The sequence below is a fragment of the Lepisosteus platostomus genome, chromosome 19 (assembly GCF_059453375.1).
Source record: "Lepisosteus platostomus isolate fLepPlt1 chromosome 19, fLepPlt1.hap1, whole genome shotgun sequence".
NCBI classification, from domain to species: Eukaryota; Metazoa; Chordata; class Actinopteri; order Semionotiformes; family Lepisosteidae; genus Lepisosteus; species Lepisosteus platostomus.
In genome coordinates, this window is record NC_142629.1 from 1,088,090 (window position 1) to 1,112,482 (window position 24,393).

Genomic DNA, 24,393 nt, shown 5'->3' on the forward strand with positions numbered 1-24,393 from the left:
CCCATGCAGGGTCAGAAGGTCACATCCTGTGTGAGGCAGTGATGTTCTTTCAGGATGAGTGTTTCACCTCTGAATTGAAAACCACGTGTAATGAAATAGAAATTAGAACTGGCAAGCTAGTTTTAGGGGATTCTCATTAGGTCCTTTGGGGAATCTGGCATTTACAGTACAAAAAGGTGTTTGATATCACATTCATAATTGTATAGATCAAAAAGAGGTCCACACTGTTTAATAGGAAACCAATAGCTTTTAATTGTCATCATTTCAGGGTTTATACACATACATAGGGAGGTCTACACATGGTTAATTCTTCATTTAGTATAACAGGTGCAACTGTTATTTGTGTATGTATTCACACGTGTGCATACACATAGCTGCCCACATCTTATACATCGTAAAGAGTAATGCTTACTGGCAGATGGGCATTTCAAGAATAGTCTGTACCCTGCATCAGGGCTTTTTTTTTACAAACATGTAAAACTCTGCTGGCATTAGCTTCATCAGTCATGCAGCATGTTCAGTGACATTAACACCCCTCCCAACCCCAACCCTAACCATAACAAATTGATCTCGGTTTTAAAAATATCTTATTTGATGTCTCCTGATGCAAAGCTACCACCAAAAGAGTTTACATGCAATAAAACAGAACGAAAAAATAAAAAAAACATTCTATACATTATTTACACATAACTTAAAAAAACTACATTTTTACCATTACAAATAGTTTTTTTTTGCAAATTGCACATAGAAATAAATATAAAAAGCACTGATTATAACTGTAGTTGTTGATCTACAATACACAAACTCTGGCAGCAAGCAGTTCTCCATACTAACTACAAAATTACATATTGAAAATACTAGTGCGCAGTTGTATTGATTGGACTGCTCATGCTGCCTTCTTTAAGGGAGTTCTGTAAGACAAGCTTAATTAACTGGCTGGTACCCCATGTTTCACCGAGAAAGAAAGAAAACTAATAAAGTGTTGTTGTTTTTTTAAGATGAAATCAGTCCAGCTGACTCAGACTGCTATGAAATTTTCCTCTGACCTTTTATAGATTTATATACTAGCTATATATCTCTGGAATATTAGTAGACGAAATGGCATTGGACGTGCACTTGTCAATAAGAACCCTCTTGTGCCAACAATGTGGCTGTGAAAGTGTTGTAGAGAAAGATCCCTGACCTGAAGAGCAGTAGGTAAATCTAGAGCCTCTTTTGGTCAAGTGACTGAATTCATCTAGTGCTTTTCAGGAGCTGCATTCAGTACACATTCTGGGGCTGTGGTCACGGCTATGCCAGGTACCACTGTGAGCCTCCCTGTGTGAGATTTCCAGCTTTTGAAAGATGAACAGATTGCAAGTTTCTAAGAGCACTTTTTCTCCTTCAAGACTGATCACCGATCAACAGCATGCATCTTCAGTGCTGTCCAAAAATGCCCGTCAATTAAAGAAACTGTAGTTTTATTTTCTTACAAAGAAAAAGTACAAAGGTTCAATCTCGTTCTCTGTGTGTGGATATAAGTATGTACACATTACATAAACAGAAATGCATGTATACATAGATACATGCACATGATACATATAACTGGACAAGCAAACCACCTCGAATACAAGTACACAGAGGGTAAACATTCCCACAATAATGAGTACCCATGTGTCCCTCATCACAGCAGGTGTTTTTTTTACTTTTCTTGTCCAGCGTCTCCTGGTTCACCAAGTATATAAGCAGACAAAACATGAGTGGGGCCTGTCTTGTGTTTCGTTCCTTCATCCCCTTGCCTGTTATCAGTCCATGGTCCTCTTGCCCAGGATCTCGTGTTATAAATGCAGCAAATTCCTGCGTCTCTGAATCTGCACTGCACGTACAGCTCCGCACGGGTCCGCCGCTAGGCAGCAGGTTACTTCTTATTGGCTATTCTTCTCTTCCTGGTGGCCAGCATGTCGTAGAAAGGATCCCTGCTGATGCTCGCTCTGGGAGGGAAAATAAATAAGTCATACAGCTGGAAATATGGATGCCTTTGATATGGAAATGCAAGCACATTCATACAAACCCCCGCTTAACTAGATTTAAAAAAAAGTTTGTTTCATGACCCAGTTTTGTTTCCATGGTTTCTGCAGATTTCCCGGTTCCCAGAGAAATTGCACGGAATTTCATCCGGTGCCACACTGGAGCTCTGCTCCAGTGTCTAGAGGGACAGCAGCCGCAGCTTCTGCACTGAATCGAATCTCTTCCTACACAATTCCATTAAAAAGACTGGAAACGGAAATAATGCAGCTTAACGTGCCCCGAGTTTTGTGTTCCTTACAAAACAAGTCAGAAGTTTCACGTGCTTTAAATCAAGGCCTCACGTTTTAAGCAACAACAGTTAGAACACAGGCAGGAGACTTTCCAGACTGATGCATGCCAACATCCTCCTCGAAACCAAAAAGTATTTTGTATTGCAGGAGCATGGGGAGCACTCGATTAGCTCACTGTGGCGTTTCTCCCAGGCGTGAGGGCTGGGGCGACTGAACGCCCCTAACTCCTCTGTGCGTCTCCAAATGCCGAAGAGGGGTGTGATGTGAACTGAATTCACAGGCTAACGCTTCTTTTTAATTCCATCTAATATCATCATTTGCTCAGAAATGAGGCTTAGCGCTACAAAACAGCCTCCTTGGGTTTGCCTTTAAATTGTGTTTGTTTTCTGTCGCAGAACCGCTGAACCACTGAAGAAGTGGCCCTTTTTGAACCACCTGTCCCTCCAGGTGAACTGACGCGACAGGGGCATCGCGGGGTGGCTACAGACAGCAGACCGGCGGCCTGTCTGCGGCTCAGCCCAGCAGGTCTGCAAGTCGGCCGCGCCCCCAGCGCCCGGGCCTGTCCCCGCTGCAGCCTGGGACACTGCCCCGGAGACCGGGCCCTTACTTGATGGACTTGATCCACTCCTCCTTCTCCTCGGGCGTGGGGGCGGATATCCTGTACACCACGTGGTTCCCCTCCACCACCCGGCCGTCCGCCTCCGTCTTGCACGCCTTGATCACCTGCCCCTTGTGGTTGGGGTTGTAGAGCTCGAAGCAGTTCTGAAAGCACAGAGCGCAGAGCGCGCGGCGCGCAGGGGTCACCTTCCTTGTGCGGATGTAGGCGTCCCACAGCCAACACGGAGGCAGAGCGCAGTTTTGAAAAGGAGCCTTGCACACACAAGGGCTGGGCGGTCCCACATGGATACTGCACGGCTGAGCACTTCTTAATTGATTAATTGATCAGGAACAATCTAATAAGTAAGGTGTTTGCGACACAAAAGCACTGCAATGAAGTAGATGAGAGACTCTTCATTGCCTAAATTCTATTACAAGGAACACAACAGCAGTGTAACTGGGCTCTTACAGGCTTCCTGGGTTCATCAACCTCCCTAATGCTCAGGTTCTCCAATGGGATGATCCCACGGGGCTCCTTGTCCTGCGGGAGAGAGAACGGAGAGATTCAGCGCCACAGGCGCGCAAGGCCATGCGTACCGACTCGTGTCCACAAGGAGGCAGCGTACCGTCGTGTATTCAAAGTAATACAGGCAATTGTCCGTCAAGATGAACCATCTTCGTTTCCAGGTTTTCACCCTTCCACCTGAAAAACACACACACACAGCGGCGTTAACACAGTCTGGAAAGACCCGCCAGGAAGGAGCACCCAAGAACGGGCGCAAACAAGGCGGGGGGTCAATACAGACTCCATCAGGCTGCTTCTGTGCCTCAAAACTCAAATCTCCTAGAAAATTCCATCCATGCAGAATTGTGTGTCTCCTCCGCGCAGACACACGGCGCTGTGTTGAACTAATACACCATTCGACTGCTACGGGACTCCCAGCGGGTTAAAGCCATTCACTGCGCCTCCCCACCGCCTTCGAAAGGAGAGCTGCTCGCTGAACAAAAATACGTATAATTTCTAGATTGTTTTCTATCCTGTGCAGCACAGCTCCTTCGGGAGCGATGACATGCATATACATTCAGGATGAACCAAGGGGGTTGGGGGGTTGAGGAGGGGGGGGGGTGTTGTAAATAGGGTTATAAACTCAGAAATCAAAAGCCTAGTCATGGATGGCGAAAAATGAGTATTGTTATTGTTACGATGTGCCTGTTCAATTGCGGGGTTATAAAGAAAACACGTCTTCCTCTCTGGCTGCAGAGGTGCATTCGGGGAGACCAGACCCCCGCCCCTTTTCTGCTTAAAACCATGTACCATGTGTTACTTGTCAGGAGCCGCCTTTGACTGTAATCCCATCCAGCGTAATGTTCACTTGGGATCGGGCTAGAGATATGTACCCAGGAGCTCTGATCGTGTGCACCTGTCTGACAGATGAGCAAGACCACGCAGGGAAAAAGAAGGCGGCTTTGGCAGCAGTTAAAAGGGTCTTATTCTGAGATGTAATGACCTGAGAGATTTGTCCCAGATTTCTTCACGTTAGAAAGGGCTTTACAGCACAGCTGTCCCAGAAACCTGTCAAATCGTCAGCCAATATGACGACTTAGTTCTAAAATACGATTTCTTAAAGCGGTTTTATCACAGGACCCTCCATGCGATACAGTCCTCGTGTCGTTGTTGTTGTTTTAAAGTAGGAGAGTTTTAAAGTTTCGTTTTTCTCCTCTCTCTTCTGCCAACACAAGTTGGAGCTCGACGGGCCGGCCGCTGGACAGACGTGTCTGCGCCACAGGGCCGGCTCGGACCCTCGGCCAGAGCCCAGCAGGGTGCACGCCAGGGCCCTGCAGGGCATGCTCCGACTCTGCGGGAGCGCACACCCTGGCCCTCCGTGCCCGGCGCGCAGTCTCGGACCCCTGTCCTAGACCCCAGGGGATTGCGCGTCGCCTGGCAGCTGGGATGGGTTGCGGTTTCAGCTGCAGACGACGGCTTCCTTTCCAAGCACACGAAAGCAACGCATGCAGACGGTTCTTCACTCTCCCCATGCCAGTGGCGCTTCTCGTTGCAGGAATTGTGGAGGCAGTCTTCCGGTTTCACTGCCGATTTCTCCATTTCCTGACCCGGTGACTGCCGGCTCATTGCTCTGTCCTCGTCGAGTCATTCACCCGCCTCTCTGGGCCGCCCGGAGCGCTGTAACGAACAGGCTAGCACAGGCAGTCGCCTCGGGGCCCCAGGTTGATCAGGGGCCCCTGATAGGCCGGGGTATTTCTTAAACGGACCTGTGGGCCCCCATTGGTCCATAAGAACGTTGAATCATGAGTGAACCAATGACTGGTTCGATGCAACGGGTTCGCAGTTCAAATTTATGTCGGTGGATTCATCTGGTGATAATCTGGTGCACGTTTACGGTAGCCAGCCTCACAATGTGCGATAGGAAATATGACAGCGGGCCGCAAAGACTTAAAGCAGGGCGGTTGAAAGAGCCGTGTGAGCAGGCTCTACTGAAAAAGATCCCCAGAGCGACTGGTTATTTCACGTTTGCTGAGCCGAACCCCGATCCTGGGTTGGCGGCTAACGGTGCAGCCAGGGCCACAGCAAGCGCGGTTGAAAAGTCACAGTAGCTGCAGCTACAGTAGCCCTGGCCTGGGCGCACACTGGGCTCATGAGGACGAGCAGCTCCCGCGACGGAGCCAGAGGCAGAGCCGTCCGAAACGCCACCGCCGTCCGCCGCCATGTCCGAGCCGCCGCCGTGCTGGTGCACCTGCAGCTCCCGCTGCCTACAGCTCGGCCCCAGCGTGCTGGGGTGAACCAGGTGGACAGCGGCGGGCATGCCGGGCTCAGTTGGGCCCGGAATCGCGTCAAAACCGAGACGCGGATGTTGCAGCATCGGAAAGACCACATCAACACCGAGAGGTATTTCTCTAAAACCCTCTTCAGAAGAAAACTCTGAAACGGCGAGTGTGTGCCAAGAGGATGGCTGCTGTATCCCCTTCGAAAGGTACAGTGTTCTGTTTCACATGTAACTATTCGGGGGCGGTGATGACCAGTCCGGACTGGCCGCAGGCTGTAGTGACCGGGTCAACACCGCCGCACGCCTGGCTGGACACGGGGTGTCGGAGAGCCGTGGAAAGGCTGTGGTCGTGTAACGTTATGCGCTGCGCTGATAGTGGTCTAATAGATCCAGAACTAACAAGACAGTTTGACAATGAGTATTGGACTGAAGTCTTGAAAAGGGTGTTTGCAGTGGTGAAGTTTTTAGCAGAGCGAGGGCTGCCTTGTAGGGGCGCAGCGACACGTTGGGGCGCCCCGACAACGGGAGCTCCACAGCAAGTTTGATCCCTTCTTGAAAGCCCAGATAGAAAAACATCTGCTCGTCGATGCGGTGTATTGACTGATTTGAGTCTATTGACTGCAGTGGACTTGCACGAGTGGGGAGTGTCCCGCTGGTCTTGAAATAACGCGCTCAGACAGGGAGCTCACTGGTCTCTGCTGTGATGATCTTGTTGTTGTTGTGTCGTCGGTTTTAAAGCGCATGATTTCTGTTGTCAGCTCGCAGATGGGCTGTGAATCTGATTTATTGGGTGCACTTCTGTACTTGCATTACAGGCTAATTGTGTACGTGTGTGTGTTTGGGCTCCCTGTGTACGTGTGTGTGTGTGTTTGGGCTCCCTGTGTACGTGTGTGTACGTGTGTGTTCCCTGGGAGTGCCGGCTGACGTTCCGTTTGAACTCCGAATACTTAATTATTACAGCATTTTCTCTCGCTTTTTTTTTATAATGGGGGGGCTACGTGTAGCCTAGGGGCTTCTGATCACCTTAATCCCCCACTGACACTGCCTGTTGCAAACCTGCACAAATAAAACACCTACCCAGCGCACAGACCGCGGCTCTACGAACCAAGTAACACAATACATGCAAAAAAGAGTGGGAATAACTCTACAGCGCTACTCCTTCCACTTAATTACCCGGAGAACCGAGAAAATGGTCATCGGATACTAACCACAATCTGGCAAAAACAACAGAATTTTTTTGACAGTAGGTCTAATACATCAACATCCAAAAGAGCAAAGTAACAGCACCAGAAAACTCTCCTCAGTGGAAACTGGGCAGGACCTCTGTCTGACAAGCGTGCTGGTTCAGTCTTGCCAGGCCTCCAGGACACAGAAACTGCAGCAGACTAACACCTCTGGAAGCTCTAGTGCGTCACTGAAGGTGTTTTCCAGTGCGTTACTCATTTTTTTTCCCCGCTTCAAGCACTCGGGGAAACTTCAGTGTGCTTCAGGACGCACGCTGCCAGGTGTGGGCGGTGGTTCGGAAGGAATTCCTTCTGGGCTCTTCACCGGGATTTAAACGGTGCATGAATCTTTTTAGGCTTTTTGAGTTTTGAGCCAAGAAAAATGCAAGTGAAGTTTTTATTTTTTCGAAAATTCCAACGAAATCTGAGCCCCCTGAATGCCTATAGCTCAGCAGCTCCCAACCTCTGGGTTCCAGTACCCCAGAGGTGACGTACCTCTGTCTGTAAAGAAAAAGTGCAGTGCTATTGACAGACCATTCCTGTTCAGAACGTGCGCTCCGATCGAGTTGATCAGATACAGCAGACGTTACACACTGCTGGAGGAATGCGCTTGCTTGAGCCAGCAAGGGGAAAAGAAACCAGTCTGAACAACAGCAAGATGACCTTTGAACCTTCCAACGATAACCAGGCAATTAAGTGGAAGGCTTTGCGCCTATTACCCTGTTTGCTAAAAAGGAACTACAACACCAAACATCAACAACAGAAAGGGGGAATGATGGGGAGAGGGTGCAGGGGCAGGGAGCTCTCCAGAGTACCTACCTCCTGGCGCAGAATAAGCAGAGACAGCCAGTCACAGAACAGAAAGGTGAGAGGTCATAGGTCATAGGGCATAAGGAAAACAAGAAGTCACATTTAAAAACCACCTCATCAACAAAACAAGCAAAAACAAAAGCACAGACAAAGAGAAAAAAGTCACAGCATAACAATGCAGGGGAAGGGAGAGGAGGAGTGGGGAGCAGAGACACAACTATACTGTACACATACGTAACACTTTTCGTAAACGCAAATGCATTGCTTCTTCTGAAGAAACTTTTCCCTAAAGGACAAGGACGTATGTCAACGTATGATTATGCAAAGACCTGTTGCAGAGCATCTAATAACGTGATGATGGTGCCAAGTAGTTCCTGCAGCTTCCTGTTGCTAAACCCTACTTCCCAAGCCTGCAGTATTGCCTTCTTACACAGCGCGGCTGGCTCTCCCACCAGCAGCTGGCTGACGGCTGTCCCACCCCGACCTGCAGTCAGGATTCCTGGCGGAGGGAGTGCGCACGCATCACAGAGCATGTTCTCTACTTGCACTACTCTGACGGAAGCTTTGAAGAAATAGCATTTCCTAATAACACAACCCAGTAATCTGTCTCTGCCTATCCTTAAAACAAACTCTCTCTCCGCCGCGTTTCGCAAGCTTCCTTTATAAGAACACAGGAAGGCACCTGCAGAGCAACCCGCCCGTCGTACTTGCTTGATGACAGATCCACGAGGAGCCTGTACCTTTCCTAACAAAGTTTTCATAATCCATATTACAATATAATTAAAACAAAGAACACGTGAACCTTCCTGCTGTTTTCAGTAAAGCATATTAATTAACTAATGACTGATTAAACACCTGTATATTGGTCTTTTCCTGAGACGAGGGCTCCAGCCACCAAGTCTTAATTAGAGACATAAGCCTTCTTTAATAAAGGAGAAACTCATTCTAAGTGCGATGAGAGTACCTGTATTTTACACTACAGATCTGAATACAGCCTCCTCTTTGTGGAAATATACTGATCTCCTATGGAGTCGAAAAAAAACACCTTTCAGGCTGAAAATAACTGTTGGATTGCAAAAGGCACAAAATGGAGGAAAAAAAAAGTGACAAAAAGTGTTTTTTCTGCTGCCGATGTTACTAACCGAGTTTCAGCAGCCAGCCCTCTCGATCCGGGTTGAAGAACGTGTGGGTGAGGTCGTTACCATCGTCTTCGGGGATTTTGAACGGCTCGTTTTTAATACTTTCGTATAAATTCTGCAAGAAAGGGGAGGAGGAAGACGAGGCCTTAATACTGTTGTACACAACACCCCCACACCCCCACCGCGCGGCGAGACGCTTTCCTGGCCTCCCACTTCCGCTGGGAAAAGTGTGGAGTGGAAATAGCAAGGGGGGAGGAGGAAAAGACCTGCGCTCTTGTCTGAGTGTTAACTTGAGGCTGGGGGGGTGGAAGGAATCTTAAAACAAAAAAACAGCTCAAGCCAGCTGCCTTCCAGCATGAAGTCAAGGGAAGCAGAGTTTGACACTGTTTACAGTTTGCATTTCTGCTGCAGGGCCACTCTTTCCTTAAGCTCAGTGTAAGCTCTGCGCCCGCCCCTCGGTTAGACCCTTTAAATGAGCCAAAGACAAAGGAAGCAAATAAATGGCTTAAGAAAAGTAATCCTGACAACATCTGGGGAAAGCATCCACAGGGTAGAAACTGACTGAGAGTCTGAAATGTTCAGATTTAAGAGCACCACTGTCCTTGGCCTGTGCACGGCCGGAGGGTTCCCTGTCCTGACCCCCTAGGCCTGTGCCAGGCACCTCTGCACGTACCCTGAGCAGCTCTTCGGGCAGGTCCCCTCCGTCGTTGATCCCGCGGTTCATGGAGATGAACCTCTCCACTGCGGGCTTGTCCCGCACATTGGGGTTGTGCAGACTCGTGTTCAGCATGATGATCGCGAAGGAAAGGACGTAGCACGTATCTGGAAGGGACAGCACACACGACAGCCAATGTCAAGCCTTCTGCACGGCAGAGATGGTCCTCCCTTCTTTCTGCATTCACACAAAACGTACCCCAGCAGCATGAAGTAACAGAGGGGGCAAGTCTGAAAGAATGCAAGCCCAGTTATTACAAACTAACCACCCTGAGGATCTAATGCAAATAAACCTCTTCCTCGTTATTTATCCACATCACAGTTCGGACACGTGTTTAAAGCAGATGTTTAAGAGAAAACAAATGCTAAATCTTGGAAGTGCATCTGAGAATCGCAGAATCAAGTACACGAAAGGTACGTTCTGTGTTTAAAAAATGGTTCTCTCACACGCGCAGTTTGTTGGAAACCAGTAAGAGATTCCTGAGCCTTGAATGTTGAGGTCGCATAGAGAACAATCATTTAAATAATTCTTTCAAAGAAGAACAAACTATACCAAACAACATCTGGGAAAAAAGTGCTTATGGTATGTTAAGCATCAGATGCACACAACCTCCTCAACTTAAACCATTAAATAAAGCAAACTATACATCATCTATAGTTTTTTCTTTTTTTGCATTTCATCGCATTTGTGAGAGAGTCATCCACCAGCTCTGCAGTCTTTATCTTCTCACTCAATTCGCGCTGACAGCTGCAGTCCCGTTTAACCCTGCAGATGTCAGGGCCTATTCTCATCAATGCAGTTCACTCTTCCTAGAACAATAAGTCCTCTTTCCACCATCGGATCTGCTTGTACAGTGCAGGCATGCATTGCTGATAGCCAGGAATTCATACTTCGTGCAGGCCACACAATAGCCTGGTTTCCAACATTTAGACACGGTGTTCACATCCACTGAGGACTTTGTAAATGACTACCGATACGTTCATTAAGAGGCACATCATTACGATGCTGATGATAAAGTCTTCTGAACGAGGCGGGTGGAAGTGTATTATGAAATATCTGCAAATTGAATTGCTCTGGCCCACTTCAATCCTAGAAACGAGTCCAAAGAGACGTCATCCTACTTCACGCTAACTTCCCCAGCGGGTGGACGAATGATTATGTTTCTGACCTGTAGACTGGAAGACGCCAGGATTACACTGGCAGTACCGTGATGCAAACGTTTCCATCATGCGATCGATCTTCTGAGCCTCCCCAGGAAGTCTGAAGCTCCATAGAAACTGCCTGTTAGCAGAATGAAACAGGAAATATCAGCACTTTGATTAACTGATTGACTGGATGATCGATTGACCTATCGCTTTTCTGACCATAAACTTCAAATCTGTATCTGAGGACAGTTTTGCCGAGCATGTACACTTCATTGTTAAACGTTATTTTGGCCATCCGAATGTGTATTGTGAAGAGGCCGTGCCCACATGCTTAACACATTCTGCCACTGCTCATTTTATAATTTCTTATTTTCATTATTTCAAGGCTGAAAGTGACGTCAGCAGGTCTACTGCATCACTGTTGCTAGAGGAACTTCCTCACATCCCAGGCACTCGCTAGAGAGGTATCCCACTGCATTAACATGCACCTGCAGCTCATTCCCTGTGTGAGATGGCCTTAAAAACTCTTCAGCTTACCTTAAAGCCTGCACAAGGTTGAGGTCTGCAAACTCATGGAGCTCGACAAAGGCCTGCAGCACCTTAATGTTGAATTCGTCTCTGAGAAACAAAGGAAAAAACCTCACTGTAGATCAGGTGTCAGGAGAAAATTCCAGGGAACACACTGGGCAAGAGCGTATTTAAAATACCGTGACATTTTACGGCCCTTTAAGAGTCGGCAGGATCAGATTCGAAAGAGCAAAACCTGAACTGTGTCCAAAGGGATCTAAAGTGCTTCGCTCAAAGCCCCAAGAAAAGGCCGTCCATCTGAGCGAGGCTGACCTCTATGTTGCAGGCAGTGCCAGCTGGACCCTGGGCCGTGACGCCTGCCACACAGGGGCTGAACTACCTCCTTTCTGGCACGCAGAGCCTGGCTATGTGACATCACTGGCAGTCGTGTAGCCCCGCCGCTCAGCGCGGACTCGCCTGTCGGACGCCGCGGAGCCGTCGGCGGGACCCAGCCGCCTGGCCCGGCAAGCAAGGCATGCTGGGAGAGCACCCCTGCCCATCCCCTTCCCTCCCAAGAGGGAGAGCGAGCTGCAGCTGCAGAACCGCAGCTCGAAAAAGGGTCCGGTTACTGCAGATTGGGCAGATATAAAAAAAAAAGAGACGAGCATGATTTTAAGTTTTGGGGGGGGTGGAGAAAAAAGGAATTTATCCCCAAGGTGCGGTATGAGTGTTAGACGTCATAGGCAAGAGCTGGGGAAAGCTTTTTAAGAACACTGTTCTCACAGACAGCTTATTCAGCTTCTTGCGCACTTTTGTTTTTGAGATGTTAAAACCCTTATGGCCTGGACCTGGACAGCTTTACAGCCATGCCGTTTACAAGGAGGAAGGATGAACACAGGATGAAAAGCCATAACACGAGCCACAGCGGGGCTGGCCTGGCCTGGAGAACGGTGGGGTGACCCGATCGGCGGTGGACGGGCTGGGGCGAGCCGAGATGCACGAGGCGCGATCCTGCCTTCCCTGCCGCGCGTGGGACTTTCCCGCCTGTCCGTGTCTCCAGCAGCGCGTGAGAAAGGGAGACGGAAACGGCACCAGAAGGGAAAGGGCAAACTTGCTTCAGCGCACATCAACAGGACGCCGCGCTACACTGTCTGAAGCGGCCCCGCCCTCGGTCTCCTCCACACCAGCCTTCTAATTACACGTAATGACAGGTTTCGGGGCCTGCCACGAACACAATTAGCTTTAATTGCGTAAGTATAAGTGTTCCACCTATGTTTACAGTCAACAGCAACGTGGAGGGATGTGGTGATCTGCCTCCCCGGTCGGCGAGGGCTGGGAGACCGAGGAGACAGGCTGCTGCGAGCAGAGCAGCTCGATGGACTTCGAGACTCTCCTGCAGCACAGAACCGTAGAGGCCCCACAAGCGCAGGGCACTGATTAGGGTGTAACGGGACACCGCATCCACTGTCATTACTACCACCGTAGGGTGTCTGCCTTGCGACTGTGAATCTTAAACGTCGTTCTACACTTGGGATACAAGCTGAAATTTTCTTGGAGTTCATGTGGATGAAAGGACAATTGCAGAATCGCCTCTTAACAACATTTACAGCAGATAACTGTTGTGCATTTAGCAGTGATAGAAAATACAAGCTGATCTACCTGTTTTTAAGGAACAAGTAATAGGTTTATACCTGTTTTTATTTTACTAAAAGGAATACAAAACCAAACTTAAGTGTTTTCATAGAAATTAGCCTGTGGGGGCAAAAACTCAACTGACACAGCTTTATCCACAGACCCTGGGAATGGTCTAAGATACCAAACGTACCAGAGCAGCGTTTCACTTAGTCACGTGTTGGAGAATTTCTGCACAATAGAAGCTCTTGTTATTTTGAGAGTCTGGAGTCCCCAGAGGTGGCTAATTTTCTTTTCGAAGATAAGAAACATCTGCCGTATGAATGGTTTGAATAGCTAAGGAAACTGCTCAGTATCTGACTCAATGAATCCAGACAATTCGTTTCCTGAATCTTTCGACCCAGATCCTGAACGCCCAGGCTCGCAGCCCACTGTACATCACAACATACAGCGTGTTTATTTCAGCTACGTCCAAGCTGTGACAAAACTCAATCTTACCGCTCTCCCAGGTAATCTCCAATAACCGTTTTATTCAAGCCCTCCCCTTTGTAGAGAAACTGTGCGATGTCTTCAGGGGTGTTCTGCAAGAGGTCGTTTTCAAGAAGAAACTGGATACCCTATAATTAAAACAGATACATTTTTAAACTGGCTTATTTCTTTGGGTCACAAAAATGTTTTGGAATGCCAGAGGTCGTACAAATGCAAATAACTATCACTTTTTGAACAGCCACATGCTCTCAATGTGACAAACTGAAACGCTGCATTATGGGACAAAGCCGAAGGACTTTTGAAGTTGCCAGCACTGCGGGTGGTCTGCAACAGGGGCCCCAGCGCGTTAACTCGCAGAAACCTACTGAGGCAACTGGAAAAGTACGGATTCAGTTGGGAAAAACTGAAAGAAGTGCATAAAGATGAAGATAAACACTACGGGGCTACATTATGGTGCCGCATCTTGTAGTTAATTCTTACAGCTGCAGGCAGTGCAAAAATGCTAAATGCATCTTATCCATTTGTTTATCGAAACATAAACAAAACATGCACTAGTCCTTCTGTAAGTCTAATTATATCCAACTGATCTCCCACTCGACCACACTTAGTTCAGGCCGAGAGTAAAACTGCAAACCAAGTGCACTAACACAACACTCATTCACTCACCTTTTTGGGATCCATGTTGAATTTTTTTCTTCCCATGGCAATTTGCTTGTTCCTTTGTGAGGTTTTGCTGTAATATTAAAACAATCATGAAGAACCATAGATTGTAGCATATTTAGCTGAAAAGGGTCTCTTGCTAAAGCACTGTGACGGGCATTTCCAAAACTAAGGAAGTCCCTTCAAGCTTCCTCTCAAGATCTACGTGTTTACTGTAGCAGAAGAGGAAGACCCATTTCAGACACGGGTGACAGTAAGAGACCATGTGTCAGAGATGACCGGACGGCCGCATTCCTGGAGTACCAGGTGAAGAGACCTGATCCATCAGCCTGACACACCCACTGTTCATATCCATCCTGACTCCCAGCTGGCCAGCTGCACCAGCAGAACACATTTGTTTTCCCTGTTTGGAACGAGTCTCACTGTTCTGACAATGCAGCAGGGACAAACACAGAACTCACTGATCTGACAATGCATGACTGCACCAGGGGTTGAAAGCAAAGGTTTCTCAAGGCACAGCTGAAAGACCGAACACAGCCATCGCTTTCAACAGCACAGTTAACCTATCCTGCTCCAACTGCAGAGCCACCTGCCTGCCTGCAGACGCCTGTAACATGATTAGTGCTGTCAATAGAGGTGATGAAAGGCTAATGCAAAAATAATACAGCGGTGAGCCACTCTTGACTTTGGGTTCGAAATACAAAAGGGATTTAGGCTACAAAAAGAGCAGGTGTGCATCCGAGGGGCTGTATGTTGTTGTCGGTGTTATTAATTATCATCAGACATCAACTTCGTGTTTCCCTGCTGCCAACAATGTCCGTGTTTCCTTTTGGAAAAGTTTAAAATCAATAAAGTAAGAGTGCAGGTGAAGTAAAAACCACCTTGTGCAAAGCAGTCTGCTGGTGCTCACCTCTCTCCCATACAGGTCAAGTGCTCGATTTCCGTCATGACTTCTGCAATCTCAAATTTCAACCTCTGCAAAAGACACACCGAGAGTAAGGCCATCTGAGGGCTTCCTTTAACCCGTCTGCACCCGGGAGCACAGAAGAGCATTGTTGCTCAGCAATCAGGAGGAATAATAACAGAAATTAATTCGGGGGTACATGCTCCTGCATTTGAATAACATAGCAGCAATATTTGAAATTCATAGTAGGAGCTTGTGACTGTCTAAATTAATGAAAGAAAATTCATGAAAGAAATCTTTTATTGAGAACAGGCATTTTCAATGGCTCACAGAAGCAACACTATTTAAAAAGAAAGCTTTAAACCTAAACCTTTAGCCATTAAAAAACATGTGTGATGAAATACCTCAATGTCATCCAGAAGCTCTTTTTTCCTACGTCGTATATTTGACAGCTCGTCTCGTTCCTCCAGGGAGAGGTCCTCAGGCACTGTGAAAACAAAAACGCCACTTTCAATAAATTAAGGAAAATAAGGCCGGGAATGGTTGGAGTTGGTGCTACTCAGCTCTCGCAGTGAATGAGTCCATGTGAAACACACTGCCAAAACAAGCAAAATTAAACCCTACTGTTCCATACAGTAACATTTCTATAAGAGCTAATAGGAAATGAAAGCTCAATTACTTAGCATCCTCAAAGAGCCAGAACTATTAATGAACTCCTGGAGATGGAAGTGGCTCTTTCCTCTAAAATGAAGCCCCATTAAATAAATCACAAGAACTCCGGACCAGAAGCCCGCAGTTAGTAAAACCGCAGGGCGTGGTAAAAAGACCAGTACACTTCGGGGTCCCTGTGAAACTCAGAGGTGGCTTCGGCCGCCCCCTTAGTTCAGGACAGTAGAACGAGAACTGTGTGCTGAATGGGTTACGATGTGTTTAATGTGGCAAGTGGGGCAGTGGTGTGAATTATCACTTAGGATTGCTCAGGCAATCACATTAAGCTTACAACCAAGCAAAGTGAACTAGGTCAGACTACAGCTGAAGCAGACTGCATTTCCCATGTAGTTAGGCCCTCCCTGCAGAATTCATTACTCTGGAAAAGCAATACAACTTCCTGAAAAGTTCCCCCCAAAACGTTGCGCTACGTCTAGCAAAAAAATTGCAAGAAAATGTGAAACAAACTAAAAAATAAAATATGCAACATACCATTAATACCAACACCATAATAAATATTCATTTAATGAATCGCATTACCAAGAAATGCAAAAACAGAAGCCCTAACCCATAGATGATGAACTCCATGACACGGGTTTCCACAGCCTGCAAGACAATTCCACCAAAGGGCCGGCTCACACAATAGTTTCGGACCTTTCTGATGGACATAATGCCCTTATTGTTGAGCTTTCCCCTATGGACTTACCCACGCAAGTTAACCTATAACACACAAGGCAGAGCAGACACCCTCCTACACATCCAAAAGAATTCCCCATCACAAGAGAAGAAAAAGTGGGACCATTGATGGCAGGAAAACTCAATAACAATCCCTGCTGTGTATTTTCAGGCAGAGCGACGGGCATAAAAAAGAAAAGGCAACATGATATGATTCTAGTACTATTTGGGGCTGTTAATTGCACTGAACATGGTCTTTGCAACTGAAATGGCAAACACAAAGAGAGGAAGCCATCCGGCCCGTTAGAAGTTAGTTGTCAATTGGTCTGAGGATCTTGATTCTTAAAAGGAGCCCAGGTATCAGCTTCAACAACACAGCTGGGCAGCTTGTTCCAGACACCCACCACCCTTTGGGTGAAAAAACGGCTCCCGTTCTGAATTGCAAATGCACCCCCCTCATATTTTCCAGCTGTGTCCTCGGGTTGCTGTTTCGCCGTCGGATCTGAAGAGGCCCTCTGGGCTGACTTGGCTGAGCGCTTGTATCGGGTCATCGACTCGTGCTCTTCTCTGCTCGAGATTAAAAAAGCTCAGATCGTTCCGGCTGCAAGTGTAGGACGCTCTCTTTCAGGAATGCACCTGGACTGAATCCAGAACAGCAACACATATTTTCGCAACGTGGTGACCAGAACCTAAACACGGTATTTGCACTTCTAACATGACATCCCTCCAATTCAGATCTATGCTAATTATGGCTAATTAATATGCAGGACTCTGGTCTACCCACATATCCCACATAAACTGCAAGTTAAAGAAAAAGAACTGATCACAAAAAGTTAATCTTGGATACAAATGAAAAATATAAAGTTCCCTGGTTCATGTAAGAAGAAAAGGGATACGCGCCCCTCTCTCCAGTGCTTTCTGTCAGACAAGTAGCTGGACACTATCTGTCTTATATTAAAATTGTATGTGGCATTAAACATTTTCCTGTGCTTTTCCAAGACACTCATTCACAATTACTGTATACTTATACCACCTCTGAATTAGAATGTGGCATTAGAGCCCGTTCGTTTGTCATCCAAGAGTACCATCTCTAAACTGGGTGCCAATCTATTTCACTTACACTTCCCCCCCCGCTGGAATTTCAAAACACAAACCCAGAGGCAACAGCCACATCCCTGTTCCCTGCGAGATCACACTCAAAGGGCACACAAAGTTCACAGGCGCCAGTCTGCTCGAGCAGGCAAACACTACAATCAGCCAGCTATATAGGACTATCATTCTGTCAGCCCAACCCCACTAATGACCCAGCCCCACAGTAACCTGGGCTCAGTCTCAAATCATACAACTCAAGGCAAAGTAGGACCAGCATGATAAATATGGCCAAACTGTTTCTCATGACATTGAGTTCCTTACTTCTTTTCCATCCAGGTGTACCACTGCAAGCTTTCCACCTGTGGTGAAAGCTGCTATATTGCAAAATTCGTGTTGGTTTTTAAGCAGCAAAGGTCGTGTGATTCTTCCTCGGTGGGATTTTGAAGAGGGCAGACAAATATGGCCGTTTCCTTCTGTCCGTCAGCTCCTTGGAAATGATGTCCCTTCCAGTTCAGAGATTACATTTTTTATACTCTAAAATACTCTGAACTGGAGGTTCAGCTTCCATTTTCATCCACATGTACAGTAACAGTGAAACGCATCATTGGTTGCACAAGAGCTTAACAAACTTAAGACTTGTTTGTTCACACTCCCCAGGTAGCATGTATAACAATTAAAAGCAAATGTTGCTAATTACAGTAGGCTTGCAGTAACCAAAGCCATACACAGCCCCAGGAGGATCCTGTTACAAAGGAGAGGGTCTAGCTGCTGATAAAACACACCTTGGGTTTGTAGACCTGATAACAGTACAATGAACACACACACCGCACACACATCGGGTCAGTGCAGGTCCTGCTGTACTCCCTACACCAGTCGGGCCATCTGCTGCAAGATCTGAATAAATCTATGAAAACACACAAGCAAACACAGCCCAGCACATCTTTAGTATACTTTGAGAGCATATTCAAATTTAAACTGCAGCTGCATATAAATTAAAAAAAAATGCGGGCCCCTCCCGAAGCAGCAAACAGAAAACACAGCCTACAGGCAGAACAAAGAACTGCTTGTCTGACTTCTTCTAGTGTATGGGGAAGTGGTGAGAAAGACTGACCACAGCACGTCAGCTGTGAAGCCTCCTTCACCCACAGACAGTGAGTGAGTCCGTGGCGTACTCGCTGAGGAATTGGCCTCTGCTCATACTTGTAGATAAGTAGAGCAGCTCGCTCAGCCCCAGAGCGAAGCAGAGGGACTCATTCGACAAACACTCCAGGACTGAGACAGCGGAGCCCGACTGCTGTAGCATCTGGTCTGCTGCAATCACAGGCCAAACACTGCAGCACTTTCTGGCTTCACTCTTGTGTTGACATTTGCCACACTACAGAATGGAAAGAAGCCTGCACATTTTAAATCAAGACATTCAAGACTCTTCCCGGTATTTATGTTTCAGGTCACCCTGCTCTTGCTTTGCTCCCGTATTATAAAAACCGATATCGCGATCACTGTGATGTCTACGATCTGATCCTAGATTCTCTAGATTAATGCACAAGCCAGTTTCCCTAGGAGCTGCATGGATTAACAATAACACTGTAGAAACACAAAAGTCTTTTTCTTCACTGTGTGGAGAAAATCCTTACTCCTGAATACATTTAAATTAAATAAGACAGAGGCCTGCTGCAGACATAATATTGTTTTAAACCAGGTATAAATATGATTCTGTAGCAATAAGTGAATTGTGCATATGGTATCTGCAGATCAATAGTGTTTAGATCGTGAGGTATTCCAGTTCAGTTCTGACCTGCTCCAACACTGACGTCAGAGTCAGACTTAATTGCTCCACACTGAAGGGACCAGTGTTCAGACTCATGGAGAGCAGAGAGGCTGGGCTGGTCCAGCATTCCTGGAAGGTGATTAATCACCACAATGAGTTTATTAATCACACAGACTTGGACGGCCACCAGTAGGCAAAGTCAAATAACTCCACTTAAACAGCATCCATCAGTCCAGAAAGACAGGCGACAGCATGGCAGCAGACCACTCCGTTGTGTGACGGTTACTTTTATACAGCTGGCAGATGCCCCAGAGGCCACACATAAGAGCATACGAAAGGCTAGAAGGACGATTAGGCCGAACGACTTCCTTTGGTAGTTACTAGTTTACTGATCCAAGGATCTCATCCAGAAATCAGGGTAGCTTGTTCCATACTCCCACACCCCCATCCCTCGGCTGCCTCCTCACAGTGCTGGGGATCAGAGTGTTTTTCAGGTCACATGGTAATCCTTCAGCAACAGAAGCTCAAGGGCAACTGAGCTTACCAGGACACCAGGATAGAAACGGAAAACCTCTGGTTTTTGAGCTCCGCCCTTTATAGCTCCAGATTCTGTGGCAGTTTTGAAACAGTCTTTACCGTGCGTGGCTCAGTTTGCCAGCTGACCGTCAGACTGACTCCCGATTGACAGCTCTCACAGGAAGAGAAACCAGCTTCTTCACATTTCACAGTTCCCACCGAGATTTCTGGAGGACAAAAGACAAGGCATTTCCAAGGTTTCCAAGAATGCCTGTGCGAAGAACCCCACATTTCTGAAGCAGGCCCCCCCTAGGTCTTCCAAACCTGGCCTCGCAGATATAGTGTTGGTACTTCATCCTGATCGTTGAGCCCTTCTTGTGCCTTGCTGGAGTACGATCCAGCAGCACTGCCTGATGTTTTCCTTGAAATCACATCGACTTGAAGGCTGCCAGACGCATAACAATCTTTAATTTATTGTTAGCCATGCAATTGAAGCATACTGTTGTATAAACAGTTTGCAGTTGTCCTTACCAGGACTTGTGCAGATGTCTTGTTAAAAGGAGATCTTCTTAGCAACACAGCGACCTATAAAGTGTGTCTTATGGCTCTGAAACTTTAATGAGCCTTTATTAAATATTTACTCAGTGCAGAGCACCATTGACTCAGGAAGACTTTTTGACAACTTTCAGTGCCCAGAACACCACCCCTCCAGTCTTTCATTTACACAGTTGCCCTTTTTGCACCTGAACAAATGTACTGAAAACAAATGAGCTGCACGTTCCAAAACCTGCATTCGGACACGGGCCAAAAAAAGTGCTCCGATGAGAACAAGCTTTTCCTGAGCCTCAGCAAAACATGCTTAACTACTGGACTGTGCATTCAAGCCTCGCCGCTAACCACAGAGGGCAGCCGTGTGTTAACACCTTCATTATTCAAGGCCAGAGGCGAAGCACTTGTGCCACATGTTCCTGGACTGTGTCAGGTGTTGTGTTTTTTAAATGAGCTATCGGTCCTGCAGTTCAGAGAGGGGACGAGGCCGTGTCCCTTCCAGACAAACCTAAAGGAATGTGAGAGTGAAACACCTGCATGCCCTCACCTGGAAGGCAAAATAGCTGCAACAGCCCGAAGCAATGAAACTACAGCAAAACAAAAGCGAGCAGTGTTCAGCCAAGAGGAAATACGGTCAGCTTATGTGAAGGGCTTTCACCATCACGAGCAGAGAGCAGGCCGTGACCCTGCGCGTCACACAGGGCGCAGACAAGCGTGCTCAGCCACACAAATCAGCCCGCTTTTAAAGATTCATCAGTAGGTGGGAGAAATAAAAGAAGGATCTGCTGTCACATCAGTCTCATCTCCACTACATCGCTCGTTAACGGGGCACAATGGCAGGACTTCAAAGCTGTATACGACATTACCTGCTGCATAAAAATGTCCCAAGAAGCTGACAGAGGAGAAACTGTGCTTCAAATGTGAATCTGTGTTTCATGCTCAATTTTTTTATTAACGTGCACAATGACATCTAAGAGTGGATTGAATCCTACAGTAGGTGCATTTTTATAGTTCCTCATTTCCACCTTCCACTCGACAAACTGAACACCTGTGTTTTTTTTCACAGAAGCCTGACAGAAAACATGTGTACCTTTGCAAAGTGTTTCTGCTTCCGTGAGCACACAAGATGAAAAGGATGTTTGTCTCTGTGGCAGTTTTGGAATTTCTTGACAGTTTTTTTTTTACCTGTAATGCTAAACCCTTACCATGAAGTATCAGTTAACAAAAAAACAGCACATGCAACACACAGGGAGAATTGTTCACTAGTTCCTCGGGTTCCTTCTGCATTTTGTACAATGCAATTACTTATGATGCTGCAATATCAATTCCAGACATAGACATGCTTTATATGGACAGAAGGCAAGTTACAACAAGCAACAACAGGGTAATCCTGTCAAGAGAGGATCAGAGAAGTCCTGCTTGTATTAAAGATAAAATAACAAGCCATGCACCATGTTTCAGAACTACTAACCCAATCAGGCAAAAAATGTTTACATTTATTTCAAAATAAAATATTTGTTCTATTAGAATACACCTGCTAAACTGGAAAAACCTGCATTCCAGTGCTACGTTTTAGTTGCTTATGGAGACACATTCTGGAAAATGAATCTGCCAGTCCCTGTAGGAACAGCGTCTATCTGCTAAGTACCCCTGGTGATCACGTGGTCTTAGATGATCAATGAAGTAGTCCTGCTGACTGAAAAGCGGCTGAAATTATCATTACGACTAGATGGCTGCCTGAATTCTGCTCCCCTGGCAACAGCTCAGACTCCTTTGGCAGTTCCTGGTTGTGCAGGGGTTTCGGACACTGGGACACCACGGTATGTTGCCTGACTCCCTGACAGACCAGTTTGTCTGCTTCAGCCTGAGTACATGCCCTGAACCGGGACAGCATTCAATCACGCAACAATGTTTTACTGTGTCCATAGGGCACTTGGAAACAAACAGGCCTCCCGTCGCAGCACTAACAGACTGGCCTTGCTGAACCTGCCTGGCCTGACAGTAGGACTTCCGAACTCCAGCACTTCTGCGCGGCTTCGGAACCGCTGTCCGAGCCTCAGAGCCTGTCTTGTGGAAGCCGGGCCAGGGTTTTGTTTTTTTCTCTCCTTTTTTAATCTTTCATAAACTCCCGGAGCGAGTGCGGGAGCACTGTGCAAGGCTGGTCTGATCGTGTTGACATCACCCAGCCGGAGCAGTCCTGACGCCACCATGAGCTGTATTGCCATAAAATGAACAAAGAAGCTATTGTGCATGGGGGTTTTTTTTGGTTCAATTTTGTTGTTGTTGTTGTTGTTGTTGTCGTCTTTTAAAAGAGACAAACGCCAGGCAGATGGAGCTAGGCGGACAACCGTGGCGAGGTTAGGGAAACCTCGAGAAGCAGCCCCACGTGTCCTCCCGATGTCCGCAGGAGCCAGTGTCCCCGCGCTGCCCCCTGTCTGGTGAAAGGACCGAGGGGCAAAGCTGCCGTCGGGAGCTGCGAGGAGGCCGAGGCTCCAGGCACGGGAGCCAGAACGTTCATCAGGACCCACAAATCAGACAGAGCCCTGCCCAGCCCAGCCGAGCCGAGCCGCACTCCCCCGCAGTCCTCTCTGACTCACTCAGGAAATGAGTTCATGTTGTCGTCCAGCAGCCTGAGAGAGAGCCATGCTCCAAGAGCAGGAAAACAGAGCAGTGGGAATGCGGCTCCTGCTTCCACTGGCCTTCCGCAGTCCAGAGCAGCATCTGGAACCAAGCAGCTGGACTCTACCTGCCTTGGGAGTTAAGGGCAGTGAGAGCACATTTTAAGACCTACTACTACTTATAATAATAAGGATGACCGTTTTGTGTGGGAACATTAAGGAAGTAATGTATCTTTATCTAGATGATGGGATAAGCACTATAGCCCTTTACTTCTAGAAGATACTCACTGTGAGACATCTGATTCTGAGATTCTGATGAGCATCGCTGCCGGTTATTAAAAGGACTTTTGATTAAAAAAAACCCATCAAGCTAAAAAAAAGGTAATTGAAAAAGAAACTGCTTCTAATGAAAAAAAATCCCAAGACATTAAGCGTACAAAGAGTCTTCTGTCACGCATGTTAATGACTAAGGTGCTTCTGGAGCAGCACACTGTGAGAAGAGATAGTGTCTTATTCTTACACGATCAACAAGCAGGGTTTGACTTAACCTAGTAGTTCAGCTGCAAAATGCTTGCATGATGGCTCCTTTGAATGATCATCCTGATCGAGTTTCGAGAGACCAATTAGAAATGATTAGCAGGCTCGAACAGCTCCAGACGAGGCACTGCACACATCTCTGAAGACCTTTTATCTCACACAGTCGTTTTCCCTGCCTGCTCAGTAAAAAGGGAAACGCTGTCACGGCAGAGACTGTCGAAACGGATTCAAAATCCACTTGCTGTTCCACACCTAAAACCAGAGACCCATGTTTCTCAATACAGCCTCTGAAAAAAAGTAGTGGAACAAAAGGCCATTCTCACGCAGATCAGAAGCACATTTCCAGGCGTCTTAAAAGTTGCTGCAGCAGAGCCGTGCTTCCCTCCCTGCTAATAAAGCCGATCTGGGCCACTGCCTCGCGACACGGTTTGGCGTCACGCTCGCCGCAGAGGGCCAGCCTGAGTCTCCCCAGACCCCTTGGCCACGATGGAGGGCTCTCACTGGCAGGAAAGATCGCCGGCTCGGGCAGTCGGACTTGGCACTGCCCGTCGACACAACACCAGGAGCTCATCCGGGAACGGAACTGCACACCCCGAGATTCTCGCCATCTCCCCAGTCCTCCCCTCGTCCAGACACTCGGGCACGAGGCTGGCGTGAGTCCCTGTCGGGTCTGACCAAAGCGCAGGGCTGTGGGATCTGGACCGAGCCGCCCAGCCAAGCTGTCGAAGCTCATGCTCTGGCTCGGCTCAGCCCCTCAGATCAATTAACTAACAAGCTGCCGGAAGGACCAGACAGCCCGCTCTCGTTTATCACCTTGGTTAGGTTCTCTGGGAAGGGGTCCCTTTTGAATGAAGTTGTTTTGTCAGTTGGTCTTTTATTAGTGTGAGACTCACAATGTGTTATTTTGCTGGTGGACTGGGGTTTTTACGAGTAAAGGTTTTTTTTTTTAATTGCAAACCAAAACAAGCAACAAACGTCATGCGGGTGACAGAGGGAGAGGAGAGACGAGACAGAGAAAAGAAGAGCAGT

The 24,393-nt window shown here is 47.3% G+C and overlaps 1 protein-coding gene and 1 long non-coding RNA gene across 3 annotated transcripts in view; one reads left to right on the forward strand and one right to left on the reverse strand.

Annotated features, from left to right (window-relative positions):
- Positions 1–227: 227 nt before the first annotated feature.
- Positions 228–24,393, reverse strand: part of cyth3a (cytohesin 3a) — a 32,513-nt gene continuing 8,347 nt past the window's right edge. The window contains exons 1-13 of one of the 2 annotated variants that reach the window (XM_088612372.1): positions 19,172–20,203; positions 15,306–15,388; positions 14,908–14,972; positions 14,004–14,070; positions 13,347–13,465; positions 11,247–11,327; positions 10,733–10,845; positions 9,523–9,671; positions 8,853–8,964; positions 3,521–3,597; positions 3,364–3,435; positions 2,905–3,059; positions 228–1,970 (exon numbers count right to left, since the gene is read on the reverse strand). In XM_088612372.1, coding sequence (XP_088468498.1) covers positions 1,898–1,970; positions 2,905–3,059; positions 3,364–3,435; positions 3,521–3,597; positions 8,853–8,964; positions 9,523–9,671; positions 10,733–10,845; positions 11,247–11,327; positions 13,347–13,465; positions 14,004–14,070; positions 14,908–14,972; positions 15,306–15,388; positions 19,172–19,271 — 1,266 coding nt within the window. In that variant the 5' untranslated portion in view covers positions 19,272–20,203 and the 3' untranslated portion in view covers positions 228–1,897. Of the gene's footprint in view, positions 1,971–2,904; positions 3,060–3,363; positions 3,436–3,520; positions 3,600–8,851; positions 8,965–9,522; positions 9,672–10,732; positions 10,846–11,246; positions 11,328–13,346; positions 13,466–14,003; positions 14,071–14,907; positions 14,973–15,305; positions 15,389–19,171; positions 20,204–24,393 lie in introns of those variants that run through there. The other variant, XM_088612373.1, reaches the window with a different exon arrangement.
- LOC148644776 (uncharacterized) lies at positions 16,794–17,286 on the forward strand. The gene is made up of 2 exons (XR_015928255.1): positions 16,794–17,116; positions 17,149–17,286. It is a non-coding gene; the product is annotated as an uncharacterized LOC148644776 (long non-coding RNA).